The 24,989-nt window shown below is 33.2% G+C and overlaps 1 protein-coding gene across 7 annotated transcripts in view; it reads left to right on the forward strand.

Moving 5' to 3' along the window:
* Positions 1-24,989, forward strand: part of Atrx (ATRX chromatin remodeler) — a 224,947-nt gene that overhangs the window by 165,610 nt on the left and 34,348 nt on the right. For all 7 annotated transcript variants that reach the window (XM_071606698.1, XM_027922953.2, XM_071606695.1 and 4 more), the window contains 3 exons: positions 941-1,094; positions 5,215-5,321; positions 16,129-16,237. In XM_071606698.1, coding sequence (XP_071462799.1) covers positions 941-1,094; positions 5,215-5,321; positions 16,129-16,237 — 370 coding nt within the window. The remainder of the gene's footprint in view (positions 1-940; positions 1,095-5,214; positions 5,322-16,128; positions 16,238-24,989) is intronic.

Genomic DNA, 24,989 nt, shown 5'->3' on the forward strand with positions numbered 1-24,989 from the left:
ACAACATGTAGTAAAAATATAAAGACTTGCATAGAAATGGTCAAGATAGAATTTAGGGGTTTAGTTACCTCTTAGTAGAGAGGGAAAGAAAATGGGATTTGTTAGGGTCACATACTAGGCTTCAGCTGCATCAGGAGTGTATTAGTATTAAAATGTGATAAAGATGAGATGTGGAAGTACAGCTGTTCATGATATTCTATGTACTTTTCTGAGTACCTAAATATTTTATAATAGAAAATATGTAAATTGAAAATATTCTGCATTACAAAGCAATGGAATATTCCTTACTTTTAATCAAACCATATTTAAATTCTTTAACAGATTATTTTGTGAGGCTTTCTTCTTGTGCCTTTTATAATCAAAGTGTTTATGTGGAGGAATCACAATGAAGTGATTTAGCATGATAGGGCAATTCCCTGGTAAATCCTTGTTTTGAGTTTTCCAGAATTCTGTAGCACAGTGAAATGTGTCCTATCTTAAAGCCCTTTTCTCTCTTGATCTCTGAGTATCTCTGTGTCTGTTAATTCCTCTCTTGGGGTATGTTTTGAGACTTTTACCCTCAGAGCCTCTGGGATTTCCATCTCTTGGAGTCTCTTTGTGAACTCCCCACACTATTTCCAGGGTTTTCCTCTCATACTTGCATTGTCTCAGTGTCCATCTATTGCTTGTTGTCACTTGGCATTTATCCCTGTCTCTCTCTTCCCTCCATTTCATGTCTTTCTCTATCAGTGTAGAGCTCTTCCTCCTGGATTGGTGTCTATCTGTGTGTGTGTGTGTGTGTGTGTGTGTGTGTGTGTGTGTGTGTGTTTGACCCCAATTGCCTCACTTCTCCGAAATCTACATTAGTCTCTCTCTTAGTCTCTCCTTGGTTGATCTGTTTCTGTTTCTCCTGGTCTCATTTTCTTGATTTACCTACTTATTTATATTCTATTTTATTTAGGTAAAGCTACTTCCTCTTCTAATCCAAGCAGCCCAGCTCCAGACTGGTACAAAGATTTTGTTACAGATGCTGATGCTGAGGTTTTAGAGCATTCTGGAAAAATGGTACTTCTCTTTGAAATTCTTCGAATGGCAGAGGAAATTGGGGATAAAGTGTAAGTTCTTTCCTGTATTTATTGTATAAATAAGCCTTTTGATAACATTACTACTGCTTAAACAGTTTTATTTTTTAAAAATCTGTTATTTTTTTCTTGTTTAGAGATGTATTCTCTTTGGTTATTGTAGTGCTAGACCAATAGAAATACTATTTTTCTTTTAAGAACTAGTTTTGACCACATACTCAGATTATTTTTCCATGTTGTTTTTTACTTGTAGTTTTTGTACTCTGAATTTATTTTTTGGTCTCAAGCTTTTAGTAGATATTTATGTTTCACCATGTATAAAACCCTGTGACTTTACTGAAATTCTTTCTGAAGTCCCTAGTGATCTTCTTATCTTCAAACCTAATGGACATTTTTCAGACTTTTAACATTTTACCTGTTTGATTGTTCTTTCTTTATTATTTTTCTTTTCAAATAATTTAACAGAAGACTAAAAAAATGATACTTTATCTTAAAAAATTCAAACTTACTCTTTCAGCCCCCTTGAAAGAGACAAAATTCTTATTGTCATAGGACCTTTGAATATATTCTACTCTTAACACATTTTAAAGCACTCACTTGTTTATGTCTTTCTACTGGAAAAAGTGGTAGTTAGCTGTTTGAAGACACAGACTATTTTTTTCCCTTTTTTGTTCTTCTCAGTACAAGGGTTTTAACCCAGGTCCTCACACGGGCAAGGCAGGCACTCTACAACTGAGCTATATCCCCAGCCCAGTATATTATTCTTTTTGTTGTTGATCACTGTACCTAGCACCTACTAAGTGCTCAATATAACTTTTTTTGTTTGGTTGGTAGTGTATTGCCACTGTAGTTATACAGAAACTAATGGCTTAGGTAGGGGATGATGTTGGCATATATTGTATGGAAATAAAGGATATGATTTGGAGTAGAAACAGAATGACTTGATAGATGAAATACATACAGGGTAGCAAAGAGAGAGTAGTCAGAGAGTGACTCCTAAGCCTCAGTTTTATTGGAAGAAATTGGGAGTCTTACTCTGGCTGTTTAGTTTCTTTTTAAAATATTTTTTTAGTTGTCGATGGACTTTATTTTAATAATTTATTTATATACAGTGCTGAGAATCAAACTCAGTGCCTCACACATGTGAGGCAAGCACTCTACCACTGAACCACAACCCCAGCCCCTGGTTGTTATGTTTGATGGGCCTGTTAGGTACACATGAGAGATGTCAATTAGTAAGTAGATATTTGAGTTAAGAGTTTCTGAAAACTCAGAAGATATTATTACTATAAACTTGCTTTTTTTTCACTATCAACCTCTGTGATTTAAAATTAAGAGTATAGAAGGATTTTAATGGTCTTTTCCTATATAGGAATTTCTTCTCCCATATTCACTGTAGATGTCCACCTGCCCTCTGCTATAATAGAATATGCTATCATCATAGAAGGTTACCCATAATTGAATACTTATTAGAGTTCAACTATTAGTTATTACTTGTATTATCGTAACCTTGTAAGAGCAAGATCCAATGAATGGGATGGCATCAAATTAAAAACCCTCTTTATAGGAAAAGGAAACAATTAAAAGAGTGAAGAGACAGCCTACAGAATGGGAGTACATCTTTGCCAGCTACTCTTCCAACAGAGGATTAATTTCCATAATAAACAACTTAAAAAATCAACACCAAAAAAACAACCCAGGGCTGGGATTGTGGCTCAGTGGTAGAGTGCTCGCCTAGCACCTGTAGGACCCGGTTTTGATCCTCAACACCACATACAAATAAAGGCATTGTGTTGTGCCCATCTACACCTAAAAAATAAATGTTTGTTTAAAAAAAAACAACCCATTCAATAAAAATGGGCAAAAGAAATGAGCAGACACCTCTAAAGGTGTGCAGATGACCAACATGTTATGAAAAAATGTTCAATATCTTTAGCCATCAGGGAAATGCAAATCAATACTATACTATGATTCCATCCCACTCCAGTTAGAATGGCAATTCTCAAGAATGCAAATAATAAATGCTGGCTAGGATGGCTAGGATGCAGAATGGGAGTGTGGGGGAAGAAGTACTTACATATTATAAGTGAGAATGCAAATTAGTAGAGCCACTATGGGAATCAGTATGAAGATTACTCCAAAAGCTGAAAATCCAACTACTATAAGATCTAGTTATATCACTCCTTGGTATTTATCCAAAAGAATTTAAGTCAGCATACTTAAGTGATACATTCATGTCCATGTTTACAGCAACAAAGTTCACAGTAGCTGTTTTGAATCATCCTAGGTGTGAGTCAACAGATAAATGCATAAAGAAAGGGTGTGTGTGAGTGAGTGAGAGAGAGAGAGAGAGTTTGTGTGTAGTTTCACTTAGCCGTAGGAGGAACAAAATTATGTTATTTGTAGGAAAATACATGAAACTAGAGATCATAATGTTGAGCAAAATAAGTCAGAAAAGTATCATGTTTTCTCTCATGTGTAGTTGAAGCTAAAGGGACAAAAACAGGAAGAAAGAGATGCCATGGAACTAGAGGGAGCCTCATTAGGTTTGAAGAAGGGGATCATTGAGGTATAGGAGACAAGGGTAATGAAGTTATTGGATAGTGAAATTGCTTTTACATATGTATGAATTTGCCATAATGGAATGCACCATTTTATATAATTAATATACACTAACAAAAAATAATTTGCAATTCACATTAATTGTTTCAGAGAAATTTTTGATTCTGAGATAGATAACCAGACTACTTAGGTGTCAAGACATAGGCTTTGGTTATTTAAGCTGAGCGCTAGGACTCAATTCATTTCTTTACCAGTGTTCTAGAAGTTGGCAACTGGGAGATAGTAGCCTCTGGTAGTGCAAAGATCAGGAAGCCATATAACAGAAAATTTATATGTTGTTAAATTCAGCAGCTCTTTCATAGCTTCAGCTGTTCTTTTTATCTCCACTAAATCTAAACACATTTAGTGGTGACTATTAAGGGATGTTTTGGAATCATAAGCACCTCCCTGCCAGAATCAAGTAAAACTTAAGAAACACACTTACCACTAATACATAACTTTTTATATATCGACCTACTTTGTATATGTAAGGGATAGGAATTCCTTCTACATTCTCTTCCAAGCTTTTTTTTTTTTATCACATATTATCCATTTACTCACTACTGTATTGGATCAGAATAGTGGTTTTCAGATTACTTCTGAGCAAGTTGTTAACCTAGAGCAGAGGATGAGTTACCAGTGGCATTTTTCTTCCTTTTCCCACAATACCTAAAGTATCATGCTGATTTTATGTGTTTTAATTTCATATTAAACTTTAGGTCAACAAATGTATTTCATGGCTAAAAATGAGTTTAAACTCACTAGAATAGAGAATCAGGAATTTGCAGACCTATTTGAAATGGAATGATAACATATAATAGGATGCATAGAATTTTGAAATATTGTAATACTTTTAATAGGGAGATTTAAAAATTTTTTACCTCCTTGGAACAGTGTGTCTTTTGCAGAGCAAAAGCTTTTCATTTAAATGAAGTCCAGTTTATCACCTTTATTTTTCACCAGTCATCCATTTATTGTCATGTTTCTAAGATAGTTTAAGTTAAAAGATTTTCTTCCATATGACCTTCTAAATATTTTATAGTTTTTATATTTTACATTTAGATTTATGTTCCATTTTGACCTACTTTTTGCATAAGATATGAAATTTGAACCAAAGTTCATTGTTTTTTTATATGAATGTCCAGTTTTGCCAAGACCATTATTAAAAAGACTATCCATTTTTCATTGAATTGCTTTTTCCCTGTTGCCAAAAACCAATTATCCACATTATATGACTCTGTATTCTTTCCTGTTCCATTGATCTGTTCCTGTCCTTTCACCAGTAGTCTTGATTACGGTATCTTTTTCAGTATTGGAATCATGTAGACTTAGACCTCCATCTTTTTGATTCTCAAAATTGTTTTGGTTGTTCAATACTTGACATTCCCTTATGAATTTTACTCTCATGTTAATTTCTACATAAAATCCTGTTAAGATTTTGATTATAATTGTGTTAATTTATGGATTGGGAAGAAGTGGAGCCTTTACTAGATGATTTTTTTTTTAAGGTGAATGTTCTAGTGTTTGAACACTAATCTTTTTTTTTTTCCAGTCTTGTTTTCAGCCAGTCACTCATATCTCTGGACTTGATTGAAGATTTTCTTGAATTGGCTAGTAGAGAGAAAACAGAAGATAAAGACAAACCTCTTATTTATAAAGGTGAGTTACAAACATTTCTATAAAATAATTTTTAAAATACTTATTTAAACATATTGTAAAGACATTTTAACAATAAAGGAAACAAAACAATAAAGGAAACAAAATGTTGTGAGTCTCATAACCCTAATACATAAGTTTTTTTTTTTTCTATTCTTTCTCTTGGTTCTTTTCACATACCTCTGTTTTTTTTTAAACAAAATATTCTTGTGTATATTTGATATTAACAACATCATATTATACAATACAAATAGATATTAATAATGTGGCCATTTAGTGAAATATATTAGCATATCTATCACCTCACAGTTACTTTTTGTGACAAGGGCAGTTAAAATTGAATTATTTAACAAAATTTCCTAATACAGTAGTCTTTGTTGTTGTAATTATAGTAAAAATTTTAATTTTTATATATCTTTGTTAATATATAATTCTCCCCTATAAAATTTACCGATTTAAAGTATAGAAGGGGGAGCTGGGTAGGGGTGCATGCTTGTAATCCCAGCGACTTGGGAGACTGAGGCAGGAGGATTGTAGGTTCAAGGCTTCCCTTGGCAACTTAGTGAGACCCTGTATCAAAAATAAAAAAAAATAAAAAGGGCTGAGAATGTGACTCAGTGGTTAAGTGTTCCCTGGGTTCAATCCCTGGTACCAAATAAATCAATAGTTTATGTAAGGTAATGGTTTTAATATATTCACAGATATTCACCATAGTCAATGTTGGAATATTTTAGTCACTAACAAATAAATCTCTGTACCTTTAGGGATTACCTCCCTACTCTCCCCCTCAACTCCCTCACAACCAAGCAACTGCTAATCTACTTTATGTCTCTATAAAATTGTCCTATTTAGGACCACTCATGTTAATGGGAACATAATATATTGTCTCTTATTTACTGACTTCTTTCACTTTGCCCAGTATTTTCAATGTTAATCCATTTGTAGCATGCATTATTATTTATTTCCATTTTATAGCCTAGTAATATTTTATTGTTTGAATAATGCCACAGTTTCAATATCTGTATTCATTGAGATATTTGAGCTCAATATGATTTCTCTGCTTCTATTGATACCTTTTGGCTATTAATAACAATGATGCTATGAACATTCATATGCAATTTCTGTTTATTTAAACACTTGTTTTCGATTCTTCTGAATATATACTTGGGGTGTAATTAGTGTGTCAAAGGATAACTCTTTGTTAAAATTATTGAGGAATCACCAAACTGTTCTGCACCTGGCTGTATAATTTTATACTCCAAGGGCAATATAGAAGCATCTCAATTTCTTTACATCCTTGTCAAAACTTGTTATTCATTTCTCTCTCTCTTTTTTTTTTCTTTCTTCTTAGCAATTGAACCCAGGTATACTTTACCACTGAGCTACACTCCCAGCCCTTTTAATCTTTTAAGACAGGGTCTCACTAAGCTTCTCAGGTTGGCTGCAAAATTGAGACCCTCCTGCATCAAGTCTCCCATGACACTTGTTCTTTTTCTTTTTTTTAATTTTAGCCACCCTATTGGTTATAAAGTGGCATCTCTGTGGTTTTGATTTGCATTAATCTGATGGCTAGTAATACTGAATATCTTTTCATGTGCTTGTTGGCTGTTTGTTTATCTTCTTTGGAAAATGTCTATTCAGGTCCTTTGCTCATTTTCATTTTTTTTTTTTTTTTTGCTCTTCTTAAAATTGCATTTGTTGTCTTTTGTTGTTTAGATATGAATGTTTCAAAATTATATTCTGCATACTAGATATGTTATTTGCAAATATTTTCTCTCATTCTGTGAATTGTCTTTTCACTTTGATTGTGACCTTTTGTATACAAAAATGATTTCATTTTGATGAAGTCTATTTATCTATTTTTTTGTTGGTTGTGCTTTTAATGTCATTTTTAAGAAACCATTGCCAAATCTAAAGCCATGAAGATTTACTCCTTTGTTTCCTTTTTAAAAGTTTTATGTTCTTACATTGGATCATTAAATGGATCTTTGATCCATTTTGAGTTATTTTTTATATATGTTGTGGAGTAAGGTTCCATCTTCTGACTTTTTTTAAATATTTATTTATTTATTTTTAGTTTTTCAGTTGACACAACATCTTTATTTTATTTTTATGTGGTGCTGAGGATTGAACCCAGCGCCCCGCGCATGCCAGGCGAGCACGTTACCGCTTGAGCCACATCCCCAGCCCCCCATCTTCTGACTTTTGCTGTGGATATCCAGTGGTCCCAGTACTATTTGTTGAAAACAATATTATTTCCTCATTTAATGATTTTGGTACTTTAAAAAGTATGTCAAAGGATATAGGTTTGTTTTCTGACCCCCAGTTCTGTTCCACTGATCTTTATGTCAGTCTTCATGCTAGTATTTCACTGCCTTGTTTACCATTGCTTTGAAAGTAAGTTTTAAAATTGGGGAATTGATAGGATATACTTCAGTGGTAAAATGCTTGCCTAGCATGTGAGGTTTTGAGTTTGATTCTCCGACTCTGCAAAAAAATTAAGTGTGACTCTTCCTACTTAATTCTTCAAAATTGTTTTGTCTGCTCATGAGTTTCCACAATATTTAATTTTAGCAAGTATTGCTATCTTAATAATAAGAGTATTCTAACCTATGAACATGGGATGTTTGCTATTTGTTAAGGACTTTAATTACTTTAATCAGTATTTTGTAGTCTTCAGAGTATAAATTTTATGCTTCTTTTTATTAAATTTATCTTTACATGTTTTATTCTTTTTGTTGCTGTTGGCAATGAGATTTTGTTCTCATTTTTGTTCACTGGAAATGTATAAATTGACTTTTGTATATTGATTTTGGCTGCTGCAAACTGGCTGAATTTATTTTCTTATTTAATCTTTTTTAGAAGATTGTTTTGGATATTCTGTTTACAAGATCATGGCATCTACAAATAGAAATAGTTCTTTCTAAAATGGATGCCTTTTATTTATGTTTGTTTCTCTTTTGCTCTAGTTAGGGAACTCCATTATATGTTGAATGGAAGTAGCAACAGTGGACATCCTTGTCTTGTTCCTAATGTTATGGGTAGAAAATCTAGTCTTTTATATCCAGTCTGTTATTTCCTACAATAGTAACTGTAGGTTTTCATAGGTGGTGTTTATCAAGTAGATGAAGTTTCAATGTAATTTTAGTTTGTTGAGTATTTTTATTATGAGAGAATATAGGATATTCTCAAATGATTTCTCTGCATCTATTGAGAATAAATTATTTTTTCTTTATTGATATAGTGTATTATTTTTGATTTTAAATTTTGATGTTAAATCAACTTGGCAAGCCTGGGATAAATCTCACTTGATCGTGGTTTATGATTCTCTCTATGTGTTGTTTGATTCAGATCGCAAGTATTTTATTAAGGAATTGCACATCTTTATTAAAATATGCTGAGCTTGTAATTTCATTTTCTCATGATGTCTGGGGATATAGCTCAGTGGTACTAGCATCAATCCCCATTACCCCCACCTATTCCCCCCAAAGTCCTATTGCACTGGAGTCCAACTCATTCAGTGACCATATGAAACCCAGAAAATTTTTTTAAATAATAATAAGAGAGAGAAAGAATAGAGAAATAGACTGCATCCTTGCCTGGTGTGCTCAGTGAGGGAGAGCAAAAGCTCCTTGAAGAGATGTATGGATTACAAGTCAGAGTATCTTATGTCTCTGTTCTCTCTCTTGGAATGCTGAAAGAAGAAATCATAAAGATTTTAAGAAGTGTTGACTCAGTGACTAGACATACTGAGTAAAAAGATTGAGCATAGAAAGAGAATACCTATACTTTTTGGCACTCTTTTTTCTTTTTTATCTTTCAGTTTTGTTTTTTTAAATCCAGTTTTGCAAGTTTCTTTTTTTATATATTTTATTTAATTTTATGTGGAGGATTAAATGCAGTGCCTCACGTGTGCAAGGCAATCACTCTACCAGTGAGCTATAGCCCCAGCCCTATCTTTCAATTTTTGTTTCTGTGGGCTACTTTTCCATTACTTTCATTTGATTTTCTGGGGCCCAGTCCAAAAATCTACCTGCACTCAAAAATGAGGCAGTAGCACAAACCTGTGTGGAACTCTAGACTGCAGAAGGCCAATGGAAATTCCTTGGAAATTGGCAAACTACAATTACACAGGTGTGTGCAAACCTGACATAGTCTGGTAGAGTTTCATCTCTTCAAATAGATTTCAACTGCTGAGATTAATCATGGAATTTTCAGACCCATCTTGGCTATATGAGGAAGGGCAGGGCAAGAATTGTTAGAGTTGGGGGTAACAGTATGTACACACCTGTGGCAGTCTGCAGAATAGCATCAGGATTCATTCAGGAACTTCCAGACTTTCCTGATGGCATGATAGAAAGGTGGGTGAGGTTCGTACTGTTAGTCCTCTCAGCCAGAGAAAGATCTGGCTGCAGGACTGCAGACACTTAGAGCAAATTCCTCAGAGCCTCCCAAGAGTTTTTATGTGCCTGTTAATGCCACAGAAAAGCCAGAACTTCCCAGATATGCATCAGAGGCAGGCATGTTGAGGTCAGTATGGAGAGGTGAAAGAATCTGAGTTCTGGAAGCTTTTGAAGCAGAAATGCTGAGCTGGATGGGTGACAAACTAAATATACAGCTCCCAACACAGCACAGAGACAGATGATGTAGTTGTTAACCCCATGCCCAGAGACACTCAGAGGTCATGTATTTGATACTTGTGCATTTTCTGTGTTTCCCAGTAGCTGGCATTCCAAAGTTGGAAGGTCCAGTAAGAAACCATTCTGTCTCAAATACTTCTACAGGGAATAATTTTAGATTCTTTAACTTAGCATTTTAAAAATTTCACTGGTATTTTATTTTGTGTTAATTTGATAGATTCTTGCTACTCTTTGACTTTGCATATCTTAATCCAATTTTATGTATTGTTTTACTTTAATTGGAGTTACTCATTCCATTCTCTCTTGTTTTTACCTACTCTCTCCCACTCTTTTTCTTACATATTTTCCTCCTTCTTTTTAAAATATTTTTTTAGTTGTCAGTGGACCTATTTTTATTTTTATGTGGTGCTGAGAATCAAACCATTGCCTCACACATTCTAGGCAAGCGCTCTAACACTGAGCCACAACCCCAGCCCCTCCCTCTTTTTCTGTTGTCATTTTTCTTATGTCTCTGTTCCTCCTCCCTGCATTTTTAAAAATGTTATATCAGTTGAATTTATTCATTCTATTTTTCTTCTGCTTTTCTGTACTCTCACTGTCTCATCAATTTTTTTCCTTATGTCTCTCTTCCTGTCCACTCTCCCTGTAGTGGTTGGGCTTTATGTATGTGTGTTTGTTTTGTGGTACTCAGGATGAATCCAGGGATGCTTTACCACTGAGCTATGTCCCCAACTGTTTTATTTATTTATTTATTTTTATTTTGAGACAGGATCTCAGGAAGTTATAGAGGTTGGCTTCATATTTGGAATCCTTCTGCCTCCACCTCTTGAATAGCTAGGATTATAGGCATGTGCTACTACTCCTGGCTGTTGTGTTTTTGGTTTCTGTTTTTATTTGGGGTGTGGGGTGTATACCAGGGATTGAACTTGGTGGTACTTAAAACACTGAGCCACATCCCCAGCCTTTTTATTTTTTATTTTGTGATATAGGGTTTTACTAAGTTATTTAGGGCCTAAGTTGCTGAGGCTGGTCTCAAACTTGTCCTCTTGCCTCAGCCTCCCAAGTCACTGGAATTACAGGTTGTACCACCATGCCTGGCTATGTTTTTTCTTTTTAATATTAACTGGATTTAGTCTTCTTTTTCTTCTTGCTTTTTTCTATGCTTTCTCCCTCTTTCATGTTTTCTTTTTTTTTTGTCTTGTGTCTATCTTCTTATTTTCCTTTTTTTGTTTAATTGATCTTATTTTTTAAAATATACAACAGCAGAATTCATTGCAATTCTATTTTACATATAGAGCAGAATTTTCATATCTTTGTATATAAAGTATGTTCATGCCAATTCATGTCTCTTCTTATTTTCAGTTTTTTCTTTCTTGCTTCTTCCTATTTTCTCAAATACTTTATATATTTTTAATATCCATTATACTTTCTTTGACACTATTTTTTCAGCCTATTATAGGATATCACTTTCTATTTTGCTATTTCCACTTCTGGACTAGTGAGTTTGTAGTAAACATTTTTTTTGGGGGAAGGGTACTAAAAATTGAACCCAAGGACAGTTTGCCACTACTTACTTTATTTTTTTAATTTTCAGACTGGGATTTGCTAAGTTGTTGGTACTGACCTTGAATTTGTGATCCTTCTTCAGACTCCTGAGTTGCTAGCATGTACCGAACATTTTTAATAAGTTGATATGTCTTATAGGATATATTTTTGCTCATAAGTGGTCACAGTTACTGATGATTTTCATATTTCAATGTGATGCTAGAGATTGTTCAAAGTTCATAGTGAACATGTTGAGCAGGCGTTTTGACACTGAGGTATACCCCTAGCTCAGGGACACATTCTAAAGAAAAAGAAAATCTCTAGAAAAACCCTCATATAATGGTGAAATAGAGATTGGCCCCACAAAATTTGTAGATCTCAATATAGAAACATAAGAAATCAAGGTAATAAGATGCCACCAAATGTTCATAATCCTCAAAAAACTAAACCTATAGATATTAAAGAAGAGGAAATGTTTGCCAAAGACTTTAAAAAATTATTGTTAAAGTGATTGGTGAATTAAAAGTAGATCTAAATAATGACCTAACGGAGAAAATACAAGGTATGAAGGAACATTCCAATAAAGAGATAGAGATTCTTAAAAAGATCCAAATATGTCCTGGAAATGTAAACTCATTCAAATAAAAAACTCAGTTGACTAATTCTCACCAATAGATTAAATAAGTCAGAAGACAAAATCTCAGGACTTCAAGATAAAGTCCATGAATTGAATTTCAGACAATAAGAAAAAAAATTAAGAAACTGAACAGAATATACAAGAACTCTGGGTAATGTCACTGATTGAACTCCAAATAGACCAGACCAGAAAATAAACTATGTATGGTACATTATATTTGAAATGTGAGAATTCCAGAAAAATAAAGAATTTTAAAAACTGCAAGAAAGAGACATCAAGACATGTACACATTCAAACCTAGCAGAATAACAGCCGATATCCTAATAGAAATTCTAAAGCCCAGGGGACATTGAATGGTATGTTCCAAGCCCTGAAAGAAAACAACTGCTAATATTGATTGCCATAATCTGTAAAGTTGTGTCCTTTAGAATCAATGCAGAAATTTAAACTTTCCAAACAACTATGAGCTAAAGGAATTCACGACCACTAAACCAGCATTGCAAAAAGATAAAGCAATACTACACACAGGAGAAGAAGAAAACAACTAAGAGAGCTTGGGAAAGCATAGATATCATTAGATGGTTAAGTAAGCAAATAAGAATTAGGATTGGATCAAATATCACAAAAAGGAAAATGTCAGGATAAAATGCATACCTCTATAATAACAATATAAATGGTATCAATCCTCCAATTAAAAGACATAGAGTGACAGATTGGATTAATAAACAAGATACAATGATATATTCTTTCCAAGAAACATAGCTCATTGGCAAAGACATCCACACATTGATGAAAGTGATAGGATAGAAAATGATATTCCATGCAAATGGAACTCAGTCGTAAGGAGGAGTAGCTACTCTCATATCAATCAAAGCAGGTTTCAATCCAAAATTAGTAAGAAGAGACAAAAAAGGTCACTATACAGGGGAACAATGCAGAAATAAGGTATGACTATTGTAAATATGTATGCCCTAATTTCATAAGAAAAACACTACCTAACATTATGGCCCAAATTGGCTCAATTACAATAATTGGTGATTTCAATATACCTCTCTTACTGATATGCCTTCCCAACATAAAATCAACAAAGATACTGCATAGTTAAAACATACTATTGATTAAATGGACATAACAGCCATCTATAGAACATTTAACCCAGCAATAGCTGAAAATACTTTCTTTACCATTGGTCATGGAACTTTCTCCAAAATAGATTATATTTTAGCCCACAAAGCATGTTTAAGCAAATACAAGTTGAAATAATTCCTCATATCAACATGGATCAGAATTCAGAATTCCAGATTTCAAATTATACCACAGAGCTATACAAAAAGAGTGTGGTACTGGCATAAAAACAGACACATAAATGCAGCAGAATAGAACACACAAATAGAAACCCACACAGATACAGTCATCTGATTCTTGAAAAATTGCCAAAAGATAAATTGGAGAAAAGACAAACTATTTAACAAATGTTGCTGGGAAAACTGGATATCCATTTTTGGAAGAGTGAAACTAGATCCCAATTCTCACCCTTCACAAAGATCAACTCAAAATGGGTCAGTGATGTAGATGGAAATCTTGTAACTGCTAGAGGGGAAAAAAAGCATAGGGGAAATACTTTAACACATAAGCACAAACAGTGACTTCCTGCAACCCTGTGTAAGAGGTACAAAATTATCCCCATTTTTATAAAGAAATAGATGCATAAGGAGTTTAATTATTTGCATGAAGTGAAAATGTTAGTAAACAGTGAAACTGAAATTAAATTCATTGAGTCTTACTCCAAGGTTTATATTATTAACTACTGACCTATACTACCAGTTTTTATGCATTGGATTCATGGAAGTGGTATTAGAGATTCATCACCATTATCACAAAAAGGAAACTATGTTGAAATGCTTTTTTAAATAATCAAATCCATAAAGCACCAAATAAAACAATAAAAAAATAGAAGGAAGACTAGTAAGTATGGTAAGGGGAACAGCGGGAGGGAGAAGAGGAGGGAAAGAGAAAGTACTTGGGATGAAATGGAGCAAATTATATTCCAGCATATATGATTATGTCAAAATGAACCCCACTATTGTATATATCTATAAAGCTCTAATAAAACATTTAAAAATAGTTATATTATTTTCCATTCATTTATGTTTAGCATATTTATTATAATATTTTACAATATTTATACTGTGGAAGTGACTGATTATAATATAAATGTGACCTTTTTATCCACCTTCTTCTCTCAAATTCTTTTTTCCACAGATACATATGCTGTTTTCCCTAATAGAATGAATAAAGATCATAAGTAAAATTACGTTTTTAGACATTATTGAATTTTCAGCAAGGAAATTCTAGGTTTTCAGTATAAAACATGCATAAATCATAAACATATGAAAAAACATCTATTTAACAAATGTACTAAGTTTAAAGAATTTGTTAAAAAGGCATATATATTCATTTATTAAGACTCTACAGCATGGAAATATGAATCTTTCTTGGATGGGTAATAGTAGTAGTATGTTTATAGTTAAAAAATCAGAATGAAGGGCTGGGGTTGGAGCTCAGTGGTAGAGCGCTCACCTAGCATGTGCGAGGTCCTGGGTTCGATCCTCAGCACCACATAAAAATAAATAAAGTATTATGTCCAACTATAACTAAAAAATGTTTTAAAAATTCAGAATGAAGATTATGTATGAAATATTAAAATGTCATAAGCACTCAATTCCTGGTATCAATGCAAGTCTTGGGAAACTTTTACATAACTTGTCTAAAAGTTGACGTCAGATCACTAACTCACATACCTAAGACCTTCACACTCACACATAGATACACATATTAACACCCAAATAATATTCATAAAATGGAAATGTATGCTGAAATTTTTGGCTAACCAGTAAAAGGTTTTGTCATATATCAGGCACTCAGTTAATACTTGATCAATGAATGAATAAAATCATTGTTTATGGTGTTCACCTGGTAGTTACCAAGTTGTTAATAAAAAGGGGAGAAACCTGGCTATTTGCATATTTACTTGAGTTTTTATGTAGGTTTTTTTAAAAATTCTTTTTAGATATTCATGATAGTAGAATGTATTTTGACATATTATACATACATGGAGTAAAACTTATTCTAATTAGGATCCCATTCTTGTGGTTGAACATGATGTGGAGTTGTAGCGGTCATGTATTAATAAATGAACATAGGAAAGTTATGTCTGATTAATTCTACTGTTTTTCCTGTTCCCATTCTCCCTTCCTTCCCTCCATTTGCATAATTAAAACATACCTCATGAGCAAAGTGCAATTTATCATATACTTTGGACAGTTTTTTTTAAAAATATTTATTTTTTAGTTGTAGTTGGACACAATACCTTTATTTCACTTGTTTATTTATTTTTTTTATGTGGTGCTGAGGATCGAACCCAGGGTCTTGCAGGTGAGAGGCGAGTGCTCTATTGCTGAGCCACAACCCCAGCCCTACATTAGGCAGTTTTAAAGGATTCTAATCAAAGAAATGCTTTTATGAAATTCTCATGTATGTTCAGAAGCCAGGCATAGTGGTGTAGGCCTTTAATCCCAGTGACTTGGGAGGGCAAGGCAGGAGGATTGCATGTTCAAAGCTAGCCTCTAAAACTTAGTGAGGCTCTAAGCAACTTAACTGAGCCCTGTCTTAAAATAAAAACTAAAAAGGGCTAGGGATATGGATCAGTTTTTAAGGACACTTAGGTTCGATCCCTGGTACCAAAACAATAACCACCACCTATGTTCAATATCTACTTAATTGAAATTTTTTTGAATGAAATTTGTGGTGAATTTATTTGTAATACAATTAATTGTCCCTAGGTTAAGAAAAATATGTGTGGTACTATACAAATACTGGAAATACAGCATTATAAATTTATATCCTTTTTAAGTGGTGAGTAAGGAGGAAAATCTGTTAGCAGAGCAATGTATCAAATCCCTTTTGTGTTTTCTCATTAAATTTTCAGGTGAGGGGAAATGGCTTCGAAATATTGACTATTACCGTTTAGATGGTTCTACTACTGCACAATCAAGGAAGAAATGGGCTGAAGAATTTAATGATGAAACTAATGTGAGGTATGAATCATCTTCTGTATGTATAGAGAGGCTTTTAAAGTCATTTTTAATTTACATACAGTAAAATTCACTCTTTTTAGTGTATCCTTCTCTAGAGAATTTTGATAAATGGAAGATACAGTGAAGATACAAGTTTCACCCTCCTCTCCAAATTCATTCGTGGAATTATTTGTTTGTTTGTTTTCTTCCTGGTGATTGAACCCAGGGCCTCTGGCATGCATTCTACCCCTGAGTTACATCTCCATCTCTGGAATCATACATTTTGCTGCCTATTTAGTCTCACTGCTTTCATTTAGTGAAATGCGTTTGTAATTCATCCATGTCATTGCTGGTGTTCCTTTTTTCTTGTTGAATAATTGTCCTTTGCAGGGATGTATCAGTTTGTTTAGCCATTTCTACTTGAAGGACCTTTGCATTATTACCAGGTTTGGGGATTAAAATCATAGCTGCCCCAAACATTCATGTACTATTTTTTGTAAGTATAGGGATCTCTTTCAGTGTAATGAAAATGCAGAATGATAATTTCTGGATTATATGGTAAGTTTATTTTATTATATATATATATATATTAGAAGCTGTCAGTTTTCCCAAGTGACTGTACAATTTTGTATTCCCAACAATAGTGTGTGAGAGTTCCAGTTGTTCTGCATTCTTATTAGTGTTTACTTTTGTCATATTTTTACAAAATTATTTTACCTATTTCTAGTAAGTATATAATGGTACCTCATGTGATTTTTTTTTAAATTCTAATTTGTTATGTATGACAGCAGAATGCATTACAATTCACATTACCTATATAGAGCACAATTTTTCATATCTTTGGTTGTACACAAGGTAGTGTGACACCATTTGTGTCTTCATACATGTACGTAGGGTAATGATGTCCATCTCATTCCACCACCATTTCTACCGCCAAGCCCCCTCCCTTACACTCCCTCCCCCCCCTTTGCTCTATCTAGACTTCTTCTGATCTACCCGTGCTTCCCCCCAACCCCATTATGAATTAGCATCCTTATATCAGAGAAAACATTTTGGCATTTGGTTTTTGGGGATTGGCTAACTTCACTTAGCATTATATTCTCCAACTCCATCCATTCACCTGCAAATGCCATGATTTTATTCCCTTTTAATGCTGAATAATATTCCATTGTGTATCTATAACACATTTTTGTTATCCATTCATCAACTGAAGGGCATCTAGGTTGGTTCCACAGCTTAGCTGTTGTGAATTGTGCTGTTATAAACATTGATGTGCCTCGTGCAGTTTTTAATTTGCCTTTCCCTAATGATAAATTATGTTGAATATCTTTTTATGTGCTTACTGGCCATTTTTATATTATCATTGGTGACAGACTCTTGATGATTTTAAAGTTAGCAAAGTTTTCCTGATCTCTTTCTTTGTTGTAGAAATGTGAATCATAATATTTAAATAACTATAGATACAGTGTGCTTTATATGTGCGGTTTTTATTTTGTTTTTAACTGTTACTGATTGACATAATCAAAATGCATTTAGCAATGAAAATTTCATATATACACACACATACATACACAAACATACCAACACATACTTACACATTAAACACAAATATATGAAAGCATGGCCTTTGAAACAAAGGCAGAGAGGGGATTAGTTTAATGGTAGGATGAGTAATGTGTGTCTTAATATTTTAAACAATGAGGAATATTGTGTTATAAAAGACATTTTTTAATTCTAGCAGTCATGAACCAAATCAAGGCTTCAGGCTAGTGAAATTTCAGTTAGGTCATGTGAAGAGTATTAATTGATAATCTGTAGGAGTTAGGAGTGCTTATATAGGGATATTTTGAGTACAGTTAATTTATAAAGTGTGTTATTAGTTATCAGACTGCTTTAAGAATAAATACATTTGTTTATATGTTTTCATGTTTTAAAAAATTACTGTGCATGAGTATGAAGAAGTAATTTTATTTTTATATAACTTTTTCAGAAACTAGTTCTTACTATGTTTCCTAGGCTGACCTTTTATGGGCTCAAGTAATATATCTGCCTCAGCCCCCAAGTAGCTGAGACCAAAGACATGCGCCAACCATGCTGGACTGAGAAGTAATTTTATTAAGTAACCTTTATTCGTCAAACATGGTTGAAACTGTGACTTGCTCAGCATCCCAGATTTTTAAATACCACCATAGCATTTTGATCTGGTCCATAACTTTCATACTTGATGTGAGTACAGAACAGTTTTGAAATGGAGATGCTGAGGTGTCAGATAGACTTACTTACTATTACTAGTCAATGAATCACTCCTAAACATAAACCAAAAAGTGTTTCTGATTTGGATACATGCTTTAGCAATATGTGTGTGTGCGCGCGCACGCGTGCGTATGTTTGTGTATATATATATATATCATGGATTTGGGTTACAGTAGTTATATCTGACCATAGTAATTTTAGAAAATATAAATATAATTCTTTCATGCAGAAACAGTATGAAAGACTTATTAAGATGAACTTTAAGATAATTACCATATCTTATGTTGTCATCTCATGTGACCTAGAAGTAATTTTCAGTAGTGTTAGTGTTCCTAGTTAGCTTAGGCTCAAGTAATCCTTCTGCCTCAGCCTTCTCAACAGGTTAACTGTAGGCATGTGCTGTCACACCCTTTGCTATATTTTTTACTTAGAAATAATTATAGATTCATAAAAACTTGCAAAGATAGTATAGAGACATCTGTAAATCCTTTGTCTCATTTTGTTCAGTGGTTAGATCTTAGATACCTGTAGTTTCATTATCAACCAAGAAATTAACACTTGAATGTGAAATGTGTTTGTATATCTTTTTTATCATACATAGAAATTCATGTTAAAAAAACCACTGCAGTCAATATACAAAATTATTCTGTCACCACAGAGATATCTCTCATAACCCTTTTATGTAGTGACATCCATTCTTATCAACCTCACCATTATCTCTAACCCCTAACAATGACTAATTTGTTCTTCATAATTTTGTCATAAGAAGACCGTTACATAAATGGTATCATACTATAGATCCAAATAACATAGATCCTTTGGTGAAATGCCTCTTTTTTGATCATTTTCTTATTGAATTACTTGTTTATTTTATTGTGGAGTTTATTATTTTATCAAGAATTTATGATCTAGAAGAGAGTTCTTTTGTCAGACATGTGGTTTGCAAATGTTTTCTGCTGGTTTATTGCTTGTCTGTTCAGCCCCTTCACATGTCTTTAACAAAGCCAAGTTATTCATTTATTTTGGTACTGGGCATTGAACCTGGGGTGCTTAACTACTGAGCCACATCCTCAGCCTATTTATTTATATATTTATATTTATATATATATATATATATATATATTTTTTTTTTTTTTTTTTTTTTTTTTTTAATTTTGAGACAAGACCTTGCTAAGATGCTGAGGCTGGCCTGGAATTTACAATCCTCCTGCCCCATCCTCCAGAGTCTCTGGGATTACAGGCATGTGTCACCACACCTGGCTATCAAAAGGATAGTTTTTAATTTGGACAAAATTTAATTTGACAGTGTTTGTTTGATTATGCTTTTTGTGCCAATTCTTAACAACTCTTTCCCATAGCCCTATGTCCTGAAGATTTTTCTCCTGTGTTATATTCTGAAAGTTTTATGTTCTTAAATTTTCTAGTTAAGTCTGTGATGTAATTTCAGTTAATTTTATATAAAATATGAAGTTTAGCTGGGCCTGATGGTTAATACCTGTAATCCCAGCAACTGAAGAGTCTGATGCAGGAGGACCTGAAGTTTGAAGCTTGCCTCAACAACTTAGCAAGGCCTTATCTCAAAACAAAATAAAAAGGGCTTGGGATGTGGTTCAGTGTTCAAAAAAACCCCTGGATTCAATCCTTAGTATAGATAGATATTTAGATTAGTTAGAGGTTTATTTTAAGCAGTGATCTAATTGTTCCAGCAGCATTTGTTGAAAAAGCCATTTTTCCCTCACTACATTGCTTTTCTACCTTTGTGAGAAATCATTTGGCTATTCTATTCTATTGGTTCATATGACTATTTTTCTGCAATTATCACATAATCTTGCTTGTTTTAGCTGTATAGTAAACTTTAATCTTAGATTGAATGATTCTTCACATTTTATTCTACTTTTTACAAATTCTTTTAACTAGCCTAATTTATTTGCTTTTCTATGTACATTTTAGAATAATCTTGCCTGTATCTACTGATGTTTTCCAAAGGGGTGGTGTGTGTGTGTGTGTGTTTGTGTGTGTATGTGTGTGTTTGGATCAAACCCTGGGCTCATACATGCTAGGCACTTTATCTACCATGAGTGAGTTACAGTCTCAGCCCCTTGCATTTCTTATTAAAATAGAAATCATGTTGAATCTGTTTGTCTTAAGGACAATAATGTCTTTATTGAAACTTCTGATTTGTAAATAGTGTGTAGTTTCATTTATGCTATCATTAATTACTTTCATCAGTGTTTTTGAGTTTCCAGCATACAAGTCTCATGTATATTTTGTTAGGTTTACACCTGTAAGTATTTTTATTTTGAGTGATTTCAGATGATATGGTATTAAATTTTGGTTTCCCTGTATTCATTGTTAGCATATAGAAATGCAGTTGATTTTTGTGTTGATATTCTGTCTGTGATTTTGCTGCTTTTATTTGTTATAGGAGTTTTTTTGTAGATTTTTTAGGATTTTCTACATTGAACATTATGTTATCTATATGTAGCAATAGTTTTATTTCTTCCTTTCTGATATGTATGTTGTTTATGTTCTTTTCTTGGCTTAATACACTGGCTCGAATTGGCAGTAATGTGATGAATCAAAGTGTTAAGATTGGATATCCTTGACTTCTTCCTGAACTTATAAGCATTCAGTCTTTATTAACTATGATTTTAGCTATGGGTTTTTATTTGATTTTTGCGGTCCTGCCTATAAAACCTGGGGCCTCATGCATCTAGGCAAGTGCATTATCACTGAGCTAACATTCCTAATCCTTTTCAAATTTTATTTTCAGAAGGCTGCTTCTGTCAAGTAGCTGGGATTATAGGCATGCACCACCATATCCAGTTTATTTGTAGGTTTTTTGCAGGTACTCCTTCAAGTTGAGGAAGTTTCTCAATAGTCTTAATTTGCCAAGAGTTTTTATTATTATTTGGTGTTTAATTTTTGTCAAATGCTTTTTCTATGTCAATTATGTTTGGTTTTATTTTACTTTACCTTGTTAATATGGTATTTTATATAGAATGATTTTTAGATATTGACTCAGCTTTCCATTCCTGGAAAAAACCTTTACTTGGTGATATGTATAGTTATGGTACTGGGTGTTGTTATTTGCTAATATTTTGTTGGGAGGAGTTTATGAAAGATATTGGTCTAAATTTAGTTGTTTTTGTATAGTCTTTGGATTTGGCATCAGGATAATATTGGCTTCATAAAATTTATTGAGAAGTATTGCCTTTTCTATTTTCTTAAAGAGGTTTTATAGATTTATATTTTAAATGCCTTGTGTCTTAGGTGTTACATCACTGTGAGAAAAATATTTGACATAAATAACTTAAAGGAGGAAAGCTTTGTTTTGGCTTAGGGTTTCATTTCATGGTTGGCAGGTTGGTATAACCTAAGAACCAACCACTTCCCAATAGTCCTTACAGATTATGAATTCGTCAATTGATTAATCTATTGACAAGATTAGTGCCCTCATAGTTAATTTTCACTTTTCCTAAACCCTATCTCTGAACCTTGCTGCATTGGGGCCCAAGCCTTCAATACATGAGTTCTGGGGGCGGGAACATTCCGGACCCAAACAATAACATGTTGTAAAATTTTGCCAGATTATTTTCTTCTTCTTTTTTGAGGGAGAGTTTTAAGATTGTTGGTTAAATTTCCTTAATAGCATCAAGACTATTAAAATGATCTCTTTCATAGTAAATGAGTTGTAGTAGTTTGTTCTTTTTGAGGAATTGTTCTCTATAATGCATATATATTTTTTAAAAGTAAAAAGAAGAAAACAGCCAGGTATGTTGGCACACTCCTGTAATCCCAGCAGCTCAGGAGGCTGAGGTAAAAGGATTGCAAAGCCTCAGCAACTTTACAAGGCCCTGTGCAACTTAGTGAGACCCTGTCTTTAAATAAAATATAAAATGTGCTAGGGATGTAGCTCAGGGTTAAGTGCCCCTAGGTCCAATCTCTGGTACAAGAAAACAAAAAACAAAACAAAATCAGAAAACAATCATAACCCTCCTGACCAAGATAACCACTATGAACATTGTGTGTATATGTGTTTTATGTTTCAATGTAATTTAATTTTTATTTAAGAAGGTTCTATATCCTTTTTTTCACACAACATAATGTTTTGGATTTTTTAATGGCAATATAGCCCATTTAATAGTGAATGGCCCTTCCTTCCTTCTTTTTTATTTATTTTTTTCTGTGGTACTCGAAGTTGAACCCAGGGTTTTGCACATGTTTGGCAAGCACTTTAGAACCACAAGCCCTACCAGATTGTAGTTACATGTGTTGTTTTACTTTTTATTTTCAAGTTTTTGCTATTACATAATGAATATATTTTCTTGGATATTGGTCATTTTTGTGGTAATTTTCCTAGATGTGTGATTACACTAAATTCATATAGAACATTCATTTTATATCTGTTCCTTTGTACTAGATTTTTCTTTAATAAACAATATGATTGGTAAACTGAAAATAAATTCATTATTCAAATTTAGTGTCTCCCTGCAATCTGGTATATAGTGCTATAAATGTAATGGGCTGGCATTTTAATGGTAATTTTCTGTCATGAAGGTATAGAAAACAAGGCTTAGTGTAAAGGGATTATATGGTGATTGCTGAGGGCTTTTCCCAGAGTTTTTCTCATTTTCATATAAGTTGCCAACAATAAACCAATCACTAAATTATTATATGGCAATCCAGTGAAAGAGGTAGCTAACAGGCATGACGTGTATAAAAAAATTTTTAAAGAAATGTTTGTAAGGGCGGGGATGTGGCTCAAGCGGTAGCGCACTCGCCTGGCATGCGTGCGGCCTGGGTTCAATCTTCAGCACCACATACTAACAAAGATGTTGTGTCTGCCAAAAACGGAAAAATAAATATTAAAAAAAAATTCTCTCTCTCTCTCAAAAAAAAAAAAAAAAAGAAGTGTTTGTAATATGTACTGTATATACAGATACTATGTTGACTTAACCAAAAACGTATACGCTTAGAAAAAAAAGAGACCAATTGGAGGAAATGTACAATGATATGAATGGAGGTTGTTTCTGGGGAATGGACCTATATAGTTTTTTCCCCTTAAACTTTTTTATACTTTCAAAAAATATTATCTTTGTTTTCAAATTAAATTTTTATTTGTATCAAAGTAATATATTTACATATTATTATTAAAAGTGAATAGTTTTGCAAGGCTTAAAAACCAATACTTTGACCAACCTCTTTCTATCCATGATTTCTATTTTCCAGAGGTAATTAATTTTATCTCATGTTATTCTGGTGTTTTTGTACACATATCCTTACTACAGTCTAAGGTGGGAATTTATCCATACATCACTTCTTGCTCATTTTACCAATATAATTTTTCATACTGTTTACCTAAATCAATTTTTGGAGCGTTTGCCTTATTGTGACTGTGTAAATGTTCTTAAGTCATTTACATACTGTGATTAGTTTTCCTTTTATGTGTTCCTGTTTATTTTTATTTTATATATATTGGAACCAGAGATTGAACTCGGTCACTGAGGCGTGCTCGGTCACTGAACCACATCCCCAGCCCTATGTGTATTTTATTTAGAATTAGAATCTCACTTAATTACTTAGCACCTTGCTTTTACTGAGGCTGGTTTTGAACTTGAGATCCTCCTGTTTCAGCCTCCTAGCCACTGGGATTACAGGGGTGCACCACTGTACTGGGCTGTGTTCTTGTTTATTTCCCTGAAGTGATCATTTGTATTAACCATTTGCTTGGATTTCTATGTACCTGTCCCTAATTCATTCTCAAATTCTTCTATAGAAATATTTTCAGTCCTTTTGTTCCAACATGTCAGATAATCTATTAGTGTAATTATTTTTCTTTAAACACACCCTTCATGGAGCCCTTTGTGTTCTTCCTTTTAGTTTAGCTATTTCTTTACATGTATCCTATTTTTTATCATTAAATTTGTTACTCTGTAATTGTTTGTGTATGAGTGAACCCTACTACACTCAGTTCCTTATGCACTGTTTTTTATTTTGATATATTGAGTGCTTATAACAGTATCTAACACAATATGGGCTTTCAAATTACATGTAATTTTTCTAAAATTGCTCAGAAATCTGTGGGGGAAAAAAAAACCTTTGAATACATTGCATACATAAGATCACCATATCCATTTTTCTTCTTAAATAAAGCTTTTTATTTTCTGTCAATAAGATCCTTCCTGAGAATATAAATCATGAGTCTGACTCCTTAGATGCCTTATTTTCTTCCATAAGTAAGAAATGACCAGTCACAGTGGCATATACTTGTAATCCCAGTGACTCAGGAGGCTGAGGCAGGAAGATGATAACTTCAAGGCTTGCCACTAACTTAGTAGACCCTATCTCAAACTAAAAAAGGGCTGGGGAAATAGCTTAGTGGTTCAAAGTGCCCTTGGATTTAATCCCCAGTACCAAAAAATAAAAGAAAGAAAGAAAATGAATTCTCTGAACTTATGATAATATAAAAACTTCACTAGGATCAAAAAGTCATATCATAAATAAAATATCTATAAAG

This window comes from Marmota flaviventris, chromosome X (genome assembly GCF_047511675.1).
Source record: "Marmota flaviventris isolate mMarFla1 chromosome X, mMarFla1.hap1, whole genome shotgun sequence".
In the NCBI taxonomy this organism is placed as follows: Eukaryota; Metazoa; Chordata; class Mammalia; order Rodentia; family Sciuridae; genus Marmota; species Marmota flaviventris.